Source organism: Centruroides vittatus, unplaced genomic scaffold, assembly GCF_030686945.1.
Source record: "Centruroides vittatus isolate TY-2023 unplaced genomic scaffold, ASM3068694v2 contig_4, whole genome shotgun sequence".
NCBI lineage: Eukaryota > Metazoa > Arthropoda > Arachnida > Scorpiones > Buthidae > Centruroides > Centruroides vittatus.
Window position 1 is genome coordinate 2654631 of NW_027122214.1, and position 20959 is coordinate 2675589.

General features: G+C 25.8%; 1 protein-coding gene across 1 annotated transcript in view; it reads left to right on the plus strand.

The window, feature by feature from the left end:
* Nucleotides 1–20959, plus strand: part of LOC136976272 (protein dachsous-like) — a 101249-nt gene that overhangs the window by 55413 nt on the left and 24877 nt on the right. The window contains 3 exon segments of the mRNA XM_067271498.1: nucleotides 11836–12114; nucleotides 14332–15336; nucleotides 20064–20303. Coding sequence (XP_067127599.1) covers nucleotides 11836–12114; nucleotides 14332–15336; nucleotides 20064–20303 — 1524 coding nt within the window.

Below are 20959 nucleotides of genomic sequence, written 5' to 3' on the forward strand. Positions count from 1 at the left end.
ATCGTGTTTTGATAATACATTGGAAAATTTTTTAAATAATAATTTGAATAATTTAATTTCGTTTAGGTAAAAAAAAATAATAAATTTTTGATTTTAAATAATTAAATAATTTTGGAAATGTTTTATATTCCGTTACATTTCTTACCGTATTTTTAAGTATGCTGCGTTATAATTTCAAAAATATACGTTTTTCGCATAAATTCATGCAAATAATAATTTAAAAAAATTATTATTCATACAAAGATATTTCTATTATGAAGTATTTCCTCTAGAAGGACTAGATGATGCAATAAAATTTAATTATGAATGTCAGTTTTATGAATAGTTATACGCCTATATATCACTTGAAAATAGATGCAATTTAGTGAAGCGTAATTTCGAGGAAAATAAATACACAATGTATAAAATTATGTACCGTATTCAAACAAACTCAATTTCGATATTCAAAAACAAATTGTATGTTCGACTCCCTGGGCGGTCGCTATTCAGAAATAGGATCTTACGCTCAAATCTGAGCTGGGAAAACTTTACACAGTTTATTTAAATTTCTCTCCAGCAAAGCTTAATTATTTGAATCTAACTTGACAAAAATATTTAGCTCAAGCAAATCTTTATTCTAGTATAATAAATTACTATATTTGTAAGCAAATGATAAATCTGTATATTTAAAATAAAACTTCTGTGTGTGTGTGTGTGTTCCCTATACACTTCTAAACCCGGATCCGGGCCAAAGTTTTCAGTTATTCTCTAGGAAAATATAGACTACCATGAAACCTGTACATCTTCCTGGCTTCATCTCTTTGGCACTGTGTGATAATTTAAGTTTAAAGCATTATTATAAAGTAAAGTTTGCCTAATAAATAATGAAGACGCCTCGCAATGAATGAATCATATTCTTAGTGACGATTTTAAAGAGTATAGGGTCTTCTGAATTTTGAAACCCCAACAAAATAACGGTGTTTATTTGAATTAGCCTAAAGTAACTAAACTTTTAATATGGTTTTAATTGTAATGTTCGTCCTTATACTTTTCGCCCGCCAAACGCCAGACATACCTGCTATTAATAATATAAATAAGAGACTTTTCGTCTTAAACGTCGACTGCTTAAAAGTTTACTTTATTCAAAAAAAAATATTGTTAATTTAAAATTCTTTTAGTTAAGACTTAAATGAAATAGCTTTAATGGGAAAAATACTTATTGTAAATGAATGTGTATTGGATTTCTTTATAACAATTATAAGATATTTTATGCTTAAAAAACTTATATTTCCAACTACCGAAAATGTATATTATTTTAAATAAAAATTTAATTATTTCTACCAGATCAATGTTATATTTTGAAAAAGAAATATTATGTTTGTTATTTTAAAATTTATTTAATTCCATAAGGTTATTTAATTTTAAAAAGATCACGTAATCACATAATTATTATTTCATGCATTTTATTGTAATAAAAATAACTGAAAAATTAATTTAGGCTAAAAATATAATGTATTCAGAAATTGAATATTTTGTATATTTACGCTAAGGATTAGATTTGTTTTTATTCGTATACGGCAATGCGAGACATGGGCGAGCTGGCGAGGGGGTGCTTCCCGGGAAGTCTTTTAATTTAGGGAAAGTGTTCCCTGTTTAGGTGTTTCTAACGAAGAAAACCCGGAAAACGCCACTTGGCCAGCCTGTTGGCGAGGTGTAAACCCACGATTATCACTGCTAGCGTTCACTTGTTCTATTCACTGGGCTACTGGTGAAACGCAAAGGGTTGGAATAGTTTTTCACAAAACGTAATTTGATTAATTAATTGTTAAACTTAAATAAAAACATCTAATATTATTATATTTTATCTTTAATTATTCATTTTCCCCGTTTTTATAGTTAAATTACTATATAAATTACTGTTTATCTATTAGAAGTTATATTCACATGTCCGAAACTTAAAGAATGAACGACATTTTTGTATTCGAATAGAAGGAACTGTAGATAAATGCACACAAATATGACAAGAACTGTATTATTCGACGTCTAACACAGGGTAAATCACAATAACCTGTAGGATTTTACAAATCCAATCAACAAAAAATATAGAGCGAAAAATATACGTACAGCATTTGGTCATAGGTGATGAATGGGTGGAAAATACCTACCAATGCCCAGGCGGAGAAATCCATTAGTATGGAATATGTTCACCTCGAACTGCGATGCAACACCGCTTACAATGTGACTTTTTCTAGTTATGACCACTAGCAATTGTGTTCACGTTCTACTAGCCATTAGTTTAAAATAACTTTTTGGTTGCTTCTTAGATAGTCAATTAAACTGTTTTTTCTTATAATTAATCATATCAATTAAATTATTATTAAAAATTAAAATTTTCTTCTAAATTTTCCGAAATTAACATATTTCAAAGAAAATTAAGGCTCCAAAGCTTGTATTAAAAATACATAAAATAGTAGATGATTAAGGTGTCATTCCAATAAATAAAGGATTTCATTTGTCACCCAAGAAAAATTAATGTAGTCAATTGTTATTTTCAGATAATTACTTTTGATCTAATAAAAATACCATTTTTTTATTACTATAATTTGCAAAGACACATATCAAGTAATATTGTTTAAAAGTAAAACATCTGAACTTTAATCTGGAATAAATATTTTATAATAATAGAGACTGAAGAGACTTGTTAGATACGCAAATTTTGGCATTTTCTGTGTTTCATCGGGGACGATGTGTAAAAATATTGGGGAAATGACCAATAACAAGTAAGATTCTCATTATTGGGCTTTGAATGGATAACCTATAAAAAGTACGGTGTATAGTGCCTATTGCGCACAATACTCGCTTCTACTTTTAATGTTTTTGCTGTGGTATAAAATAAAAATACGTTAGGAGGGGATAATTTTCTGGTACAAAAACATTAGGGAATATGTTGCCTCTGTCCCATATGGATCTACGTCCATGCTTTGTTCACTAATTATTGAGATTGCTCGTTTGTATAGTGTTTAAGCTACTTGCTATTCATGCTTTAGTAAGTTCTTATTATATGGTCTGCTGTAATAATCTCTTCGTAATTTGACAAAATTGAATATGAATTTTATGGTATCATTTTATCATTTAAGAATAAATTTCTAGAAAATTTCAGATAGTTGCACGTAAAACATTCCCTATTGAGTGATGGATCTATATCCAAACCCGGTCTATACCTTTGTCATTTTTTTATTGATAATTCGGATTACTTTCAGCCATGCTGATTGACCTCGTTACAGATCGAGTCTATTTGTAAGGGGGCAAAATTGAGGTCACTCACAATAGCTCTTCGTAGACTTATTCTAGTATGATAAAGCCAGTGTAAATTTGGTTTTGTGTGGCGTTATATTATTTTAAAAATGAAGAAATTATAAAATAATTTATTTTCATTTTGGATCCTAAAGCACATTCTAAACAAGGAAAAAAATGCTTCTATTTCCGATATATTGCCTATTATTCAGAGTTTCTCACTAACTGGATTTAAGATACAGTACGAAGACCATTTTCTTTTACGAATTCTCTTGTAAAACTATTTGATTATTCCAATTTCTTTTGATTGATTAAGAGAAACTGGAATCATTTTTAAAAATGATTAAATTTGAACTACAGAATTAGCTAAAATTGTCAATAGACCGATTAAATCAAAATACTATATTTCAATTATAATAAAACTGATTTTAAAGACACAAATTATATAATTTTATCTTTAGAAAAGAAAGTCTTTTTCTTTTAAAAGAACTACTTACAATATTTATATTTAAACACAAACAAAGTATTTATTAAAACATTTTTTATTTTTGAATAAATTTTGAAAGTTTTAATATTTATTTTATTCTGTTTGAAAACCATTCGTGACGTGCATAGTTAATAAACGAAATGTTACTTTATGCCATTTTTAATTAAAAATAGAATGAAATTAGTTATCTAAATCTATTGTATGCCATAGGCTATACTTAACTGAAAAATATCTGTATTAATATAAATCTATAGTTTTTATTAACAAGCGAACTGCAGTTAGAATATAATCAATTAGTTCTATTGACATTCATTAGTTTCGAATATTCGTAATTAGTTACTGTAATTAATTGGAAGATTAGAATAACTGAGAGTACTAAGGACTGTTGAAGCAAACCGATGGCTTTAATCGATTGTAAATATGTCAAAAATATTTTTATTGGATAACATTTTCAGTTCAAAACACGTATCTGTAAAATGCATAGCGTTACGTAATGATTGTATTCGTTGTTCGTAAAAAATATCCGTTTGTTTAAATTTGTTTAATGTTCTAGGAAAAATCTATTTATGCTAATTTTACTCGTTTGCAAGAATTAAAAAAATAACATGTCTGCTAATACAAGTTTTACTGTAATCACTTTTTTTGGTAACGAAATGTAAATTAGGTAAAAGAATAAAATATTTGGATTAAAAACACGCACAAAGGTAAATAAATAAATTTATAATTATATATATTATGCGTATATACTTTTTATACAGGCTTATATGCTCTATAAACAATATAAGAAAGTTTTGCAGTGAATGAAGGTAAGAGCCTGTTTTGATGAGAATTTGTCTGGTACGAATCGGCGTATTTTCACAGAGGGGGAAAATTGGATTCAAGTGATCGAACAAAATCACAAGGTTTTTAACTAATTTGTTTTACTGTACATTTTGTTTGTTATTAAAGATCATAATTAATTAATTGTAAGCAAATAAATCAGAGTTAATGATAATTGAAAGGTGTTTTGTTATCAGATTGTTTAGGCTAACCAGTTTATTATATGATCCTTGGAGTGCTTTTATTCTTAGAGTTTACTGAGTAAGATATTAAAAATTTCTCTAAAATGTTCGTTGGTGTAATAAAATATAACGTAGCTTACGAAATACGTCATTTAACATTGCGAATGTATATGAAAATAGGTTCTGAAATCAATCGGTTTGTTTTTCGTTCTCACGTAAAAAATAATTTGGATAATAAATTTTGCACGTGGTGAATAGAGATGACATCACTATTGATTAAACATAATTCTTACAGTATTTTTGTTTTATTTGTATAAATATATTTATAATTTGTTCCGATATAGATTACAGTTTTTCGGACTACCGTCCGTTTTAGTGCATGTATTTCATTAACGCCTCTATATAATCAGTAAAAAATTGAAAATTATTTTTGAAGCATTTTTTATAAATAACAACAAAAAATAATAATGATTATCCAAAGTGTCCTAAAGTACTTGATTTTCATATAAAAACAATTAATGCGAAAAACGGACTTGATGCAATGAGACTAATTTTTCTACATCCGGCTCAATATTTTTTAAAACTCTTCTCGCCCCTTGGGCACTAAGAGGGCCTTTTTAGCAAGCTCATTACGGGTTCGGCCAGGCTCACAATGGGTTCATTATTCTACGTATTATTATGCTGCCAGATTCTATCAAACAGCGCCATACTGCGCGAAGAAGCAATTGGAAACACTTTCGCAACAAAACTTTTTAATAAAACAATTATGATAAGAGTTTTGTAGAAATTGCATGTTTCAATGTAATAGTTTAACTTGTCAAAATGAAAGAATAAGATTTATTTTGCTAGTATTTCAGAAAATATACACAGAATGAACGTTATTATTTCATATAAGCTTAACATGACCATCTTATATAAATATAATACACAGAGGAAGAAAGTTATTAATAAGATCGTGCAGTCACTGAGCGTGACAGTTATATGAGCTAATAATTTCATAATGAACTGTAATTTCCCCAATAGTTACCGCAAAATTGAAAGAATTGAGAGAAAAAAATATGGTTACGAAATGTCTGAAAATGGATGAAATAATATTACGAATAATAAATAAGAATACGTAGCAGACTAGGTATTTAATATGGTACTTAAAGCCGACTAACTGTAAATTTTAGTTTTTCAATAATAGAGTATTTCTATTAGGCTATAATCAACATGTTCTATTTAATACCATAATAAGCAGATATGTAAAATTCGGAGATGCGGATGAATAAGGCTTTGCAAATGCGAACCTGTTTACGTTCCATTGCACGGGCTTCTGCTTACATATTAATTTTCCAGTATTTCGATATTTGTTTACATTTCATAAAGTTAATTATAGACTATCAATTTAATAAATATAACGGCTTTCGCTATTTCTATGAAAAATTCTAACAACAATAGAATTTGTACAAAATATCTATTTAACACTCCGAACGTCCGAACATCTTTATTTGCGCGGTACAATATAATAATGTATGCATGAGAGGTCTCCAGAAACATTAATTGCTATAATTACGCTTCTTAAGGTGTATGTTTCTAATACACAGAAATGTTAAAAGGCACCGTTTCATTATATAATTTTCTTATTTTATCGTCATTTATTTATAATTTATCTTTCATTACATACTGATTTAATTCGTTAGTTTGTGTTAAATAGGATTGTTAAAATATTTTCGATAATTTATAGAGGACAACGGATAAAATAATAACAACTTTTGCGTTTTATTTCGAAAATTATAGCAGATATTATTATTAACTGCAAAAAATTGGCTTTCCAGTACACTTTTTAAAACATATTCTGCTTTCATTAGGATGGGCAGTTTTTGGTTCTTTCGTGGGATAAACTCTGATCTTTATGGGGTATTATGAACGATACCATCGGAAATAATAATAAACTACAAAACGTTTTCATTCTTTACAAAATCATACGCTTTAATAAATAACAAATGGTTTATAAATATATAAATAAAATAACAAACTTATTATGATGCATCATATGCTGTTTCTTCTTAACGGAAAAAGATGGCAAAAAGAAAAAAAATCTTATCTGTATATTTTTTAAAAATATAATTGTAGTCTGGAGATAAGATAACAAGTGCTTCTTATAAATTTTCAAGTTGTAAAAAGTAAAATATGAAATTGTCAGGTTTGCTGAGACTTTGTTGTTCACCAAATAATTCTTGTTTCAGTAATCTATATTTGTCACCCAGAGAATAATCCACACACCAATTATGTAGGTCGTGTTTATATCAATATTATGTGTTATAATTGTGTCCGTTTATGTTTATTTTAAACAAAAACTAGTCTTTTCAACGCATTTCTATCAATCCAAATAAAAACTAACTACATTTTTAATATATTATCTGAAATAAAATTGCTTGTTTACTTACCACATTCCACTTTTGATTCACAAGACATCCACTGAAAAAAATCCAAAGTAGAGAATCAGCAAAAGGTTTATTTAAATTGGCTTTAAATATTGTTACAACAATTCTTTCTACATCACATCTTTTATTTAAATCGGTTTTAAAACTGAATTTTGAAAGATGTTACAAAAATTTCATTGTAGATTTTGATGGATTTTTAATAAATACTTATAGTGATTATGGGTGAATTTCATTGGATAATCTCTATGATTGGAATTTAAGATTTAATTTACATAGAATGAAAAATAATATATTATTTGAGATAAGAATTTTACAATCTTATAATCTTAATTGACTTCTCATTGATTATAATAGATGGGATGAAAATTTATTTAAAGTATTTTTTTTCAATGCTTTAAAACTAATTTCGATTTACTATTAATTCTCATTGCAAGTATAATTGCATATTCTAGAAGTTAAAAGAAATATAAGCCGTAGTATACTCTGCTATTAAAGCGCTGAATATTAAATAATAAATTACATATTCACAATAAAAGACTAACAGAGAACTGAATTAAAAGAATAAGTTGCTTCCCACAAAACCAAAATAAAATTGAGAATGTAGAGTATATTATGGAATGAAAAGATTTTTTTTTTATCTTAAATTTATTTGTCTACAACAATAATAATATTATGGAAATATCTTTCATATTACCAATATGAAAACAGTACATATGAATATTTCATATATGTCTATACTATTATATGCTAATGTCGAAACAAATGAAAATATTTTTATGGATTAGAGGTTCTTTTTTAAATATTATTTCATAAGTTAGAACTTATGAAAGAAGACATTTCTCTGTTTATTTTGTTCTGTTTAAATAACGTATAATATAAAATGACTTGCATTATACATTATATAAACCTTATGCAACGGTTCAATTATTGATGAAATGTCATACGAAATTGCAGAAAATATGTATCGTCTTATTAATGAGAGAACATAATTAATGGTTATGAATTATCTCGAGGATATCTTTTATCTGTTTTTAATATGCACAATTTATTTAATACAAATTTATAATGCTATTATTACATTAATAAATTATCTTATTATATTTATATACATTATAGTAAAGATCCTTAATAAAAAATTCTCGATCTATATAAATTATTATGTTAAATGATTAAGTAAATTATTAAATTTATATATCATTAAATAAATATTAAAAATTTGAATATTTTAATTTAGTTTCAGTAAATGTAAGAGAATACTGTACACACCATATATAGAAAATTCACAAAGATTTGGATGAAATGCTTTTTCAGGTCTTCTCTGTTCCAAAACTTTTGATAATATAGAATAAATAATGAAATTTTTTCTATAATGAATGATGTCAGAAAAAAAGAATTAAAATACTCCCTTTCAAATATTATTTGTATCTTAAAATAAAAGGTAATAAAGTAATAAAGATGCTAACGTCAAAGAACATTAATTTATTTTCAATAGGATGCATAGATGAGTGAAATTAACATTTTTGACAATAATATTTACAAGTGTGATTTGATGGAAGCTGAATAATTCTGTTATTACAATAGCTGATCATTAATGCGTTAGTTTGATTTTTATGATAGAAGCTCATTAGAATAGCACTGATATGTGTATTATGGGGACTAATATATTGATGAATAATTTTAAGAAATTATTAATAATTAAATTTGGCATATATAAGTTAGGGCATGGTAAGAAACAATACAGGAACTTGATTTTCATTGAAGTTTAAAGTATTTTTTGTTTAAAAATACTACATACAAACTTATGAATGTATTCAAAATAGCAAATATTTTTAAACCATATTTTCAAAACTTTAATATATCTTTTGAATTAAAATAACAACGTGAAAATTATTAAATTATTCACATTAAATCTTTTGATAATTGTCACAAAAATTGTAAGGCCAGCAACTTTCATGTTTTGGGATTTAAAGTTAATACACAAATATATAAAGAAATCGATTTAAATGTCTGTGATTATTTTACATTCTATGTATTAAATTTGAACAATTTATTTTCTTATTTATTTTAAGACGGATTTAGTTTTATTTCTACATTCCAGAGGCTTATTTTTATAATAATTTATAGAAATATACAGTATTTGAAAGATTTAAATAACTTTTTGCTTAATATTGTGTTTTTATGCATTTTATCTAGTTGACACTATTTAGTTAAAAATAGCTTGAATTTCTGAGTGGTGATATCTTTATATAATTTTAAATCAGTTATTGTTATTTTTAAATACTAAATTTATATTTACATTTTACTATTAAAAATATTGAAAGCAAGTTGTAATTTGAGTTTCTTTTCAGAATCAAACTATTAATATATAGTATTAGCATTTTATATTTATAATAAAATAATTTTATAAGAAAATATAGAAATGTTGATCTAGAGGTTTTTTGAAGTGTGTAAGTAAGTTAATAGTTTCATAGCATTTTGCAGCCTATTGGATAAATATTCTTAATTTTTATGTTCAGCTGTCGAACAGACCTATGAAAAATTAAAAATTTTACGTAAAAAATATGCTTTTTTTTAAACCTTGCAGAGGATGAGGTTTGGAATGACATGTCTAGTTTTTTCATGATAGAAATATCCCGTTTTTTGTTAATGAGGATATAAAATATCAGGACTGGAAATTTTGCATTAAATCATTGGGCCTCACTCATCCAGTTATTCAGACTATTTTTTTTTTTTTTTAATAGACTATTATGATTACAGTTCTGTGAAGTTTTTTATTCAATAAATTATTTACAAAATAATTATATGTAGTTTTTTAAAAATATGATTAAAATATCATACAGTACATGCCTAATAGTTTCTAGTAGTAAAATGTCTATTGCTCTATGAACTTTAAAGTGTTTTCTCTGATTATGTTCTTGTGAACAAATTGTATATATCTTTTCATTAAATATGTATGTTATACAAGTTAAAATTGATTACTCATAAATAAATAAAAAAATTATTCTGTAAAAGTTTTAAAATGTTATCTGATCTTCAGTTAAATTGATTTAATTACCTTTTTAATTAGTCTTTTGAATAGTATTATGGTTATGAATTAGTTTGCAATATTTTTTGTAGAAATTGTCAGATGATTCTATTTATTTAATAAAAATAAATTTTTATTTTCTAATATATAAATACATTTTTTACTAATAAAATGAAGTTTGATTAGAATACAAATACAAATTAATAATAATGTTCTATAATTTATCATAATGTAATTTACTTAATAGTGAGAAAAGAAGTTATATTATGAAAAATTATCATTGAGAATTTTTTTTTCTGTCACTTAAACTGTTTTCATTTTTTTAGAAATATATTCTTTCTTTTAAAGTAAATTTATTAATTTTTCATAATATATATTAACTATTTCATATATATATATATTAATTTTCAAATAAATAAATAAATATAAATATATATTTATTTATATTTATTATTTGAAAATTAATTTATAGTTATTTTAATGATGTATTTAATGATATTGTTAGTGAATTTTTTATCATAAACCCTCTTTTAGAAATTATTACATGGAAACATCAAAATATAGAAATATATTTTCAATAAGTTTTATATAATACTCTTTCATTATTACAATGCTAATTATGATAATGAAAGGGCTATTATACAAATCATATGAAACAATGATCAATTAATCAAGTCTTCATTGTTTATCTTTGCTTTTATGTATTTGTCTTAATTAAATTTGGTTACTTTTTAATTGTTCCAGTTTTCATGTTAGGGATAAAAGTCAATACATATAGCATCAATTTCTATTATTAATTATTAATATCTAGAATATTGCAAAGTATTGTTTAAGATAAATTATTTTAAAATGTTTTAAAACATATCAGTAGTAGCTATCTGCAAAAGTTGCAAATCAAGATTTACAAGTTTTATAGATAGATTACCTCACAACCAAGAATATTAAAAACAGAAATTTAAGAAGTCTTCAAAACCTTTTGTATCATTTATAATTCTATGAAAGATAAATCTTTCTTTCTCATTCATTCATTAAATTTCATATCCATTCCTGAAGAATATTTATTCATTAGCTGATAAGTTACTGTTTCACTCTTCAATAAAAGTAACAACAAATAAAGATAATTTTGATAGAAATAATATTTATTAATTTTTAATATTGATAACATTCAAACAACTGTTTTATATAGATTTCTTTGCTTTAACAAAATAATAATAAATTACTTAAAAATTTATGGATTTATTGTAGTCAATGACTAAAAATATATTGAATATATATTTTTTGAAATTTCTTACAATACAGTTTCTAGTTATTTAACACACTATATTAGGACAGATTGTATAATATTTATAAAATATGAAAAACAGTGCAATGTAATATGGAGAAAAGAAATGAAAAATAAAACCTATAGTGAAATCCATAATATTATACATTAACTGTTCATAACTTATATTCAGATATTTTCTTTTAAAATTTTAAATCTTACATTCCACTTTTATTAAGAAGTTGAGTAAAGACAGCAAATAATATAGCCCAATGAAATTATAATAGTTTTAGTTTTTAAAAACAAATTTTTAATTTTACATATCTGACTTATATATTAAGAGTAATTTATTTTTATTTCAGGAGAAATTTATACTAAAACAATGCTAGATAGAGAAATCAAATCAAAATATGAATTAACAGCAGAAGTTCGTGATCAAGGAACTCCATCTCGATTTGATCAGGCAGCAGTTGAAATTCAAGTGTTAGATGTTAATGATAATGCACCTGTATTTATAGAACCTGTAGAAAATATTATTGAAGTTCTTGAAGAACAGCCAGAAGGAACTGAAGTAGTTCAAGTTCTAGCTTCTGACTTGGATGAAGGAAAAAATGCAGCAATAACATTTGAAATTATTCCAGGTAGATATATTTGTAAGAGTATTAGAATATTCTATATTGAGTAAGATATATGAGTGTTAAAATGTTCTATTCAGTTTAAATTTTTGTAATGATATTTTTTTCTCTGGAAAAACCAGAGGAAAAAAAATATAAACCAGAGGAAAAAATATAAACCAGAGGAAATAAATATAAACCAGAAAAAAAAAGGTTCTGTAAAAATAAATAAATAAAGATTAAAAATTATTAATAAATTATACAATAAAATCATAAACAAGTGCAAAATGACAATTTTTCAAGTTGTTTATAAACAAAATTGAATTTAAATGTGTTAAATTGTCTTATTCCAATCTTTTATTGTAAACAGGTAAAGATGATAATTTTAATGTTTTAATAAGTATTTGGGAAGAATATATGATTATATTTAACAAGCTTGTTATATTTCTTAGTTTAAAATACTATTAAAAGTTTTAAAATACACATTAGATATTAAAATCATATATCTAAATCTGAATTATGTAGTTAGGATTTTTATTTACTTATATGTTAATTATTAAATGGCATTTAAAAATAATGACAATTAATAACAATAAACATTATTACACATAGAAAAACTTAAACAGAAACAGAACTAGTATAAACAATTTAATTTTATTAAGTAGGAATAAAATTCACATTCTTTGGATATGTACTAAGTTATCTATTTAGTATTTTTCAATGTTTTCAATAAGTCACATCTATTTTAAAGGTATGGTGGGATGATTGGAAATCTAATCAACTAAACTGCAAGCATAAACTCAATATTGTGGTAGTGACAGATAGCAGATATGAACACAATCATTACAAAACTTAATTCATAGATTTCAGTAAAAATATCATGAAGATCATACTATCAGGTAGTTATTTCTAATCCATTTCCAGAAAAGTTTTATTAAGAAAGATTATAGAATGATGATAATGGAGTGAATTAACATCCTATTAAAAACTGCCTATTTAAAATTTTTGAATAATGTATTACTCAAAGACTTTGAAAGTAATGCAATGATTAGTTCTTAGATAACAGAAATCATTATAAATTTTTGATGGAGACATTGCACAAATCTTTTAGACTATTGTGAAATCAAAGTGTGCAGATCTTCATATCTAATAACTGATATGAGTGACATGGCAACATTCTCACAATAGATATGAATGTGTTCATGAATGTTGCTCTGTCACAACAGATACTTATATAATATGACAGAAGGGTTTCATTATAGTTTGAAAGTTGGTGTAAAATTGGATGTTTTTTTTGCAGAGCTTGAGGCAAGTTATTCTGTTACCCTCCATATGAAATTATTTTCATAGGATTTTACAAATGATATATTAAGACTATTAACTCATAATTAGTGCAATTTATTAATTTCAATGTACTCTATAAATAGATTCTACAGACATCAATGATATTATCATAAATTCTAGACTTTCTCATATTTTTATTTACATAAGTAACTGGTTTCTTTAAATTATTTAAGTCATTCAAATTTTTTTTTGCAGTTATCTTCTGTACTATAATATTATGATGATAACATTTCAGCTATTTCAAAGTGAATTTTGAAACTTGAGATAACATAATAGATTTATCATCTTGTCTTCAGAAATTGATTTGATTGGCAATACATAATTAGTTAAGTATTAATTTATCTATCCAGTGAAATAAATCTTTATTAAAAGCCTCTATAGAATCTTATACTAAGAATCTACCAAGAATTACTAATCTTACGATAAATGTTTGAAAATGACTAGGAAATAAATGAAATATGTAGTAATTCTATTAATTAGTAAACTTCATATGAAGGTTAACAGAATGAGTTACCTCATGCTCTGCAAAAAAAAATCCAATTTTATACCATTTTTCAAAGTATAATGAAACTCTTCTGTCACATATTATATAACCAACTGTTGTGACAGAGCAACATTAGTAATCCTGAAATATGTAGTAATCCTGATATGCGTAGGATTACTACATATTTTATATGTAGTAACCTTAAGCATATCAGATTGCTTATCTAGGTAAATTTAAAAGATATTGGTATTATATTGTTGTCTGACACCAAGTGTGGGTGTGTATTTTTTATATTTTTACCAGAAATGCCTAAAAAGATTTTTGTACTTGAAATCATACACTAATACATTTATTGTACATAATTTTTAAGTATTATAAAATGTAATTTTATTCTGAAGATTTTATATTTTTAATAGGAAAAGATGAAACTGATGGATCTCATATTTTTAGCATCCATAAAACAACAGGAAAGATCACTACAAATAAATTATTGGATCATGAAAAACAACAGATTTTTTCTCTTTCAATTGTTGCCAAAGATGGTGGTGTACCTTCTCATCAAAGTCAATTACATTTACAGATTCAAGTTTTGGATTTGAATGACAATCAGCCTATTTTCTCAACATCAAGTCTTACATTTCGCATTCGTGAACAGGTTCCTGTTGGACATGAAATAGGTCGAGTACATGCCATTGATGTAGATGGTGGTGAAAATGGGCGAGTGTTATATTCTATTGTTGGAGGAAATTTATATGGAGTTTTCAATATTGGAAGAACAACAGGATTATTATATACAGTAGGAGAAGTTGACTATGAACAGTCATCAGAGTATATGTTACAAATTAAAGCAATAGATAATAGTGCTACAAATCCTCATAGTAGTGTCATTAATGTTAAAATAGAAATAGAAGATATTAATGATTGCATTCCAACATTCAAAAATGATCCAATTCTATTTTCTATTCCTGAAAGTACTCCACAAGGTACACCTGTATGGAATTTTAGTGCCATTGATAGAGATAGTGGAATCAATGGACAAGTTCGATATGCAATATCTCAGCAATCTCCTAAAGCTGTGTTTAAAATTGATAGTAAAATAGGAATGCTCACACTCACAGAAGACTTAGATTATGAAGAATTTTCAGAATATACTATTATTATATCAGCTACTGATCAAGCTAAAAATGCAAATAAACGGTTAGCAAGTAGTGCAACTTGTAAAATAATAATTGAAGATGAAAATGATAATTCTCCAGTATTTCAATCTAGAAGTCGAATAGATATATTAGAAGATGAACCAGTGGGATTTCCTTTACTTCATATTATAGCAGGAGATAAAGATTCAAGAGATAATGGAAGGGTAACATATGTTATAACAAGAGGAAATGAAAATGGTCATTTTTCTGTGGAATATGAAACAGGTAGGATTAGAATATTAATTATTCTTCATAAATGGTTATATTTTTTCAATTTCTATTATTTTTCCTAAAATTTAGCCTTATGGAATATAAAATGTTTTCTATCAGTAATACTAAATATATATAAATTATAAATCTTAAAAGCAAACATAATAGTGTATATGATGTATGCTGAAGAGCATTGAAAGCATCTAACTTATTGTGTAATCCCTTCATCACATGAAGAGATTACACAATAAAATTAAAAAATTTCTATTGGTCTAATAAAATATTTGTATCTAAATTTTCATGTGAAACCAATAGAATCTGTCTGTCCAATAGGTTTTATTGAATCTAAACAAACATGTAAAGTCAATATATCTACTGGATAGCAAAAGCATTAAATCCAAATTACAACCTGAATACTATTCATCTAATTCATTATTATTTTTAATATGAATTCTTTGTTTATATACTGAATTAATCTATAATTGTATGAAAACAACCAATTCTGTGTATAATAAAAATATCTTGATTATTAATTATCAAATTATTTTCTATTTAAAGCTATTTTAACTATTTTTTTACTTAATCTCTTTTGTATTCTCCAAAAATTGTAACTGACCTATACTGATTTTCTAATCTCAGGAATTTTGTTGTTAAAGTCAATCTCTAAATTAAATAAGAACATTTAATTGCTATCATTTTAAATATCAAAATGTTTAGATAAAATAAAGTGTATGAAGTTATGATGTATCAGTGATTGTACTCTATTTTAATAATGATTTTCCTTTCATAAAATTGACTATAATTTTGTCAGAAGGACAAATTACAGCATCAATCTGAGGATACTTCTTCAAATTAAGTTTTAATTATAGGAACACACAGTTTTAGAATGGGAACATACTATATGTAATCAAACAAAGATACCATGAATTCAAATTTAATAAGATATACAATAACACAATGTTGTATCAAAAATTATTCTTTTATTTTTCTAATCTTCTAATATATAAATACAGTAGTTTCCCTCATATAACACAGTAATTAGGTCGTGAGAAAGTACTGTGTTATGCAAATCTATGCCATATAAGACAAAAGACTAATACAAAACATTGGGTTAGGTTTCAAAAGTTAGCAAAAGTATACTATTCTTTTTTTAATTAAGAGAAATATGTTTATTAAAGCAATCAATAATTAATTAAACAATCCAGAAGTGCTAAGAAATGAGATTGTTTTAGATGAATCTATTTCAAATGATATTTATTTTCTCAAATTAATATAGACATTACTATAATTATTTTGAAATAAAATTAATGCCAAATATTAAAATATTATTTATTAAAAATCTGAAAATTTCATATAATTTCAATAAACTAAATATAATAATGGATCAAATGAAAACAAGAAAAAGTGATAAAATTTTGAATACTTACATAGAAAAAAAACCATTGTTGTCAATCTTCAATGTAATCTCCTGATGTACAGTGGTACAAAAGACCATACAAGATCTTTGTGTTAACATGTTACTGCAAACCACAATGTTTTATTTAAATTGTTGGCTTCGGATAATGTAGCAGTAGGCCTACATCTGTATTTCTCTTATCTCTCTGATGGTCTCAGAATAATATGAACAACACTTTCTGTGCTGTAGAATTAATTTTATTTGTAATATGAAATCTATAGTATCATCTCAAACTTCACGTTTATCTGATTTAATACTAAATGATAACAAGCAATTATTTATTGTGACATTGTCACAAAGCCATTTTTGCAGCCAATTGTGAAAAATTGCAGCCTTTGTGACAAAGTCACAAAGGCTGAAATTTTTAATCATATTGTTAATTAATTTAATTTAAAATATATGCTCTCCACCTCAAATTAGTACTGTAGTGTCTTGCTTCTGTACATTATACTTTTTCATTAGCAATGGAGTTGTACGGAGTTAGATTTTCTCTGAAAGGAGTTAGATAGATGACTGCATCTATCTAACTCTTTTCAGAGAAAATTTTTGAATTGAAATAACATAACTTCCAGTTTGCATTGGAAGTTTGTATATAATTAATCAGGGCCTCCTGCCCCTGAGCTTTCCATATCTGTCTCATTTTTCACTATCTAACTCCATTCTCGAGATTAAGGAAAGACTGACAGACTAACAATGGTGGGAATTTATAGGTCTACAATTTTCTCAAATTGCAGCCCAATCATGTTTTTGAATCCCGAATGCTCTTTGCGGACATCATTTTAGATTCAATGATGTTAAACTGGTCGGCATGAATAGCTCCCACAGTAACGAGTCAATTCTTTCTTTCATGGAATTCAAGAGTTATAGATCTATTGGAAGGCATCTGTTAAACATCATTGGAATTACATTGAAGTTTTGATAACAGTAGATGTAGGCCTATAAACAATCAAAATTTTTATTACATTTTTCTTGTTTTTATTTGATCCACCATACTAAATTAATCATTCATTGTTTAAAGGATAAGTTCAGAAATTAATGTAGTTTCAAAATTTTATACAATCACAAGCAAATGAATATATTTTTTTGATTTATCCAGCATTAGTCTTTAAAAAAATCTAACAGTACATTCAAAAATATTCAAAGCTGCTCATGGATTTTTATTCATTCATTTACAAATATTGGGTGAAAATATTTGTTATCTGAATTTTCAAACCTCCCAAAAATATATGAAAACATTTATTCAGAATGTGGGCTTGTCAATTCATTTAAAGTTTTTATGTTTATTCTTTATTTTGAAAAGATATACTTGTGACTTGTAATGACAATTTATCATTAATTATCCAATATATATGTTAATGATGATTTATCATTAATGTATATATTTGCTATAACAAATATATACATTAAATGGCACAATAACCGATTGATTTCTACATATTTTAAAACTAAACCTGTTCTTATTGATATATCCAATAAGTACCCATCCTTGAAATTAATATTACTTGGTTTCATGCATTTGCATACAATATGTTTAAAATAATTATTTCTGACAGAATTTCAGCACATCAGCACATTTTGTTTTGTTTCCATTATATCTTTAATATACAGTGAAAACTGCTTAGGCGACCACCTGCATTTGACGGGCACCTGTCAAAATGGGCAAAAATTTCTGGTGCAAAATAGTTTATACATAGAGTCTTCATATAAGTTACCCGTATTAAATGACCATCTGTGTAATGTGACCGCGGGCATCGATTTTTAGTCCGTAACAACATACAACAACTGTAACAAGCAACCACTTCCTCAAATATATCTAGTCTAAACTCTTGTTCAAACCCTCCTTGGGCACTTCTCTCACCCTTGAAATTAGGTGCGGGTGTTAATGAATTAGTCTAGCAACAAAGGAAATTCATTTCAGTTTGTTTGAAATTGTTCTAAAAATGAAAGAAATGCAAAGTGTGTCATTAAAAACTCATGTTAAAGTTAGCAGAGAAAATGAAAATGGTTTATCACAACGGCAATTTCGCTTCGAAGTTTAAATGTGGAAAAATGAAATTTATTTTACCGTAGACCTATAGTATTTTTCTTAGGGGTATAAAATATTGTACATGATACAATTAATCGGCTGATCTCATCATTTGATAAAATTTATTTTGTTTATTTTTTGACGCTCATATACAATACATGTGTGAAAAATAGTTTCTGTATCAACCTACCTTATTTCCACGATATTTTTAGAAAAATAATATCCAAGTAATTTTCGCACGCAAAATATTCAAAAAACAATAAACGCATTAACGCAAAAATTTCTATGTGTTTAGGACACATATACTAGAGAGGTGTCTTAAGAGAGCAAAATTAGAAAAAACGCCCCATGTAGTAAGGATGGACTTTTACCATAATTTTTCTTATTATACTTTAAAAAATATTAAATATTAAAAAATACAGTATTTCTAAAGTTAAAATAAGATTAACAAAAACCAAAACCAAAGTGATGGAGAGATACGATGCTCTTGTATATCAATGACTTAATACACATAACTGAGGAGCGAAAGAAAAGAACAAAGTTGAATTAATTAAGTCGGAAAAAAGAAAGTATGCGTTATAATCGAGAAAATGCGAGTATTGTATTAATCTTTAAAATATTGGTATTAAATCTGTCTTATAAAATCACAACGACTCCTGTAAATTGAATTATCTGATAAGAATAAAAAACAATACCAATATCGTTGAAAAAATTCGCTTATTTTTGCTCACCTCGAGTTTTGCTTAGTAGAAATGTCTAAAAAGTGCACAAAATACGTACAGAAATATGGTATTACAGCACCACTTGTCTAAAAGATCACTTTTCGAAGGAACCGTGGGTGGTCGCCATAGACAGGTTTTACTGTATTTTCAAATTTATATCTCTTTGTTATTTAGCTAAATTTATTTATATATCCATTAAGTTTCTCTATTTATTTTTTTAACATTCTTTTTTATAAAAAGAATCATATTCATTATCAAAAGAATCAATTAGATGACAATAGGTTTTTAAATAATTCATAAATGAGAGAACAATTCTAGGATTCTATGTATAATGAATTATTGATGATAGAAACATTGAAAAAGAATATACACATTATGTATTATTTGTAGTAAGTCATGATATCTATAATTTACTAATGTTATAGTTTTTAATCACAAGAATAATTATAGCTATGAGAAGTTTTATATTTTTTTCTTGTATTGTTTTTAAATTGACATTTTTTTAAATCATTTATTAAATATAAGAATTTATTTTCAGGATTGTTAACAGTTGCTAAACCTCTGGACAGAGAGGAAATAAGTCATTATGTCTTAAATATTACTGCTAGTGATCATGGGAGACCACCTCGATCTGCTTATCAGCTATTACATATTTATATAGAAGATATTAATGACAATCCACCTCATTTTTTACAACAGTTATATAAAGCAAATATATCTGAAAATTCTCCAGTAGGCACTTTTGTAATCAAAGTAGATGCCATTGATCATGATCTAGGTAAGAAGTAAGATTATTGTAAAAGAAGAGTTTTATTATAAAGTTTAAATAAACATTATTATATATTGAAATAAATTTTTAGTTATAATTGTTTTAATATCAAAAAATGTTAAATCCAGCATGTGCCTCACTACATAAATTTCTAATTTTCGAATGTTTTCAATTACAAATGTGCTACCTGTGCTACCTGCTAGAACCTGAAGATGGCCATTGTACATGGTCAAAAAATGTTAGTTTCATTAATAAATGTTCTATTTTACTGGATTTAAGGTTTCTTGATATTAATTTTAGTTAAGACATCCAGTTTTTGGAGTTTTTTCATTTTAATATTGTTTTATTTTTAGTGTATAGTTCATAAACATTAAAATATGACTTTATAAAGAAGGATATATAAAGAAGCAACTGCTGAATCATACATTTTTTTAGAATTTTCTGACAGATCTGAGTCTGTGCTCAGACTCAGATCTCAGACTTGCTCTCCACCGCATGGCAATCACTCCTTGATAACACCTTAAATTAAATAGGCCAATCCACCTTCATTGAGCCTGTTGCAGTCTTTCAAGCATTTTCTAAATTTATCTCGTTTTTTATTTTTCACTTTTAACAATTATGCAAATGACTATTGATGATAAGATATCTTGGTTTAACTCAAAAGA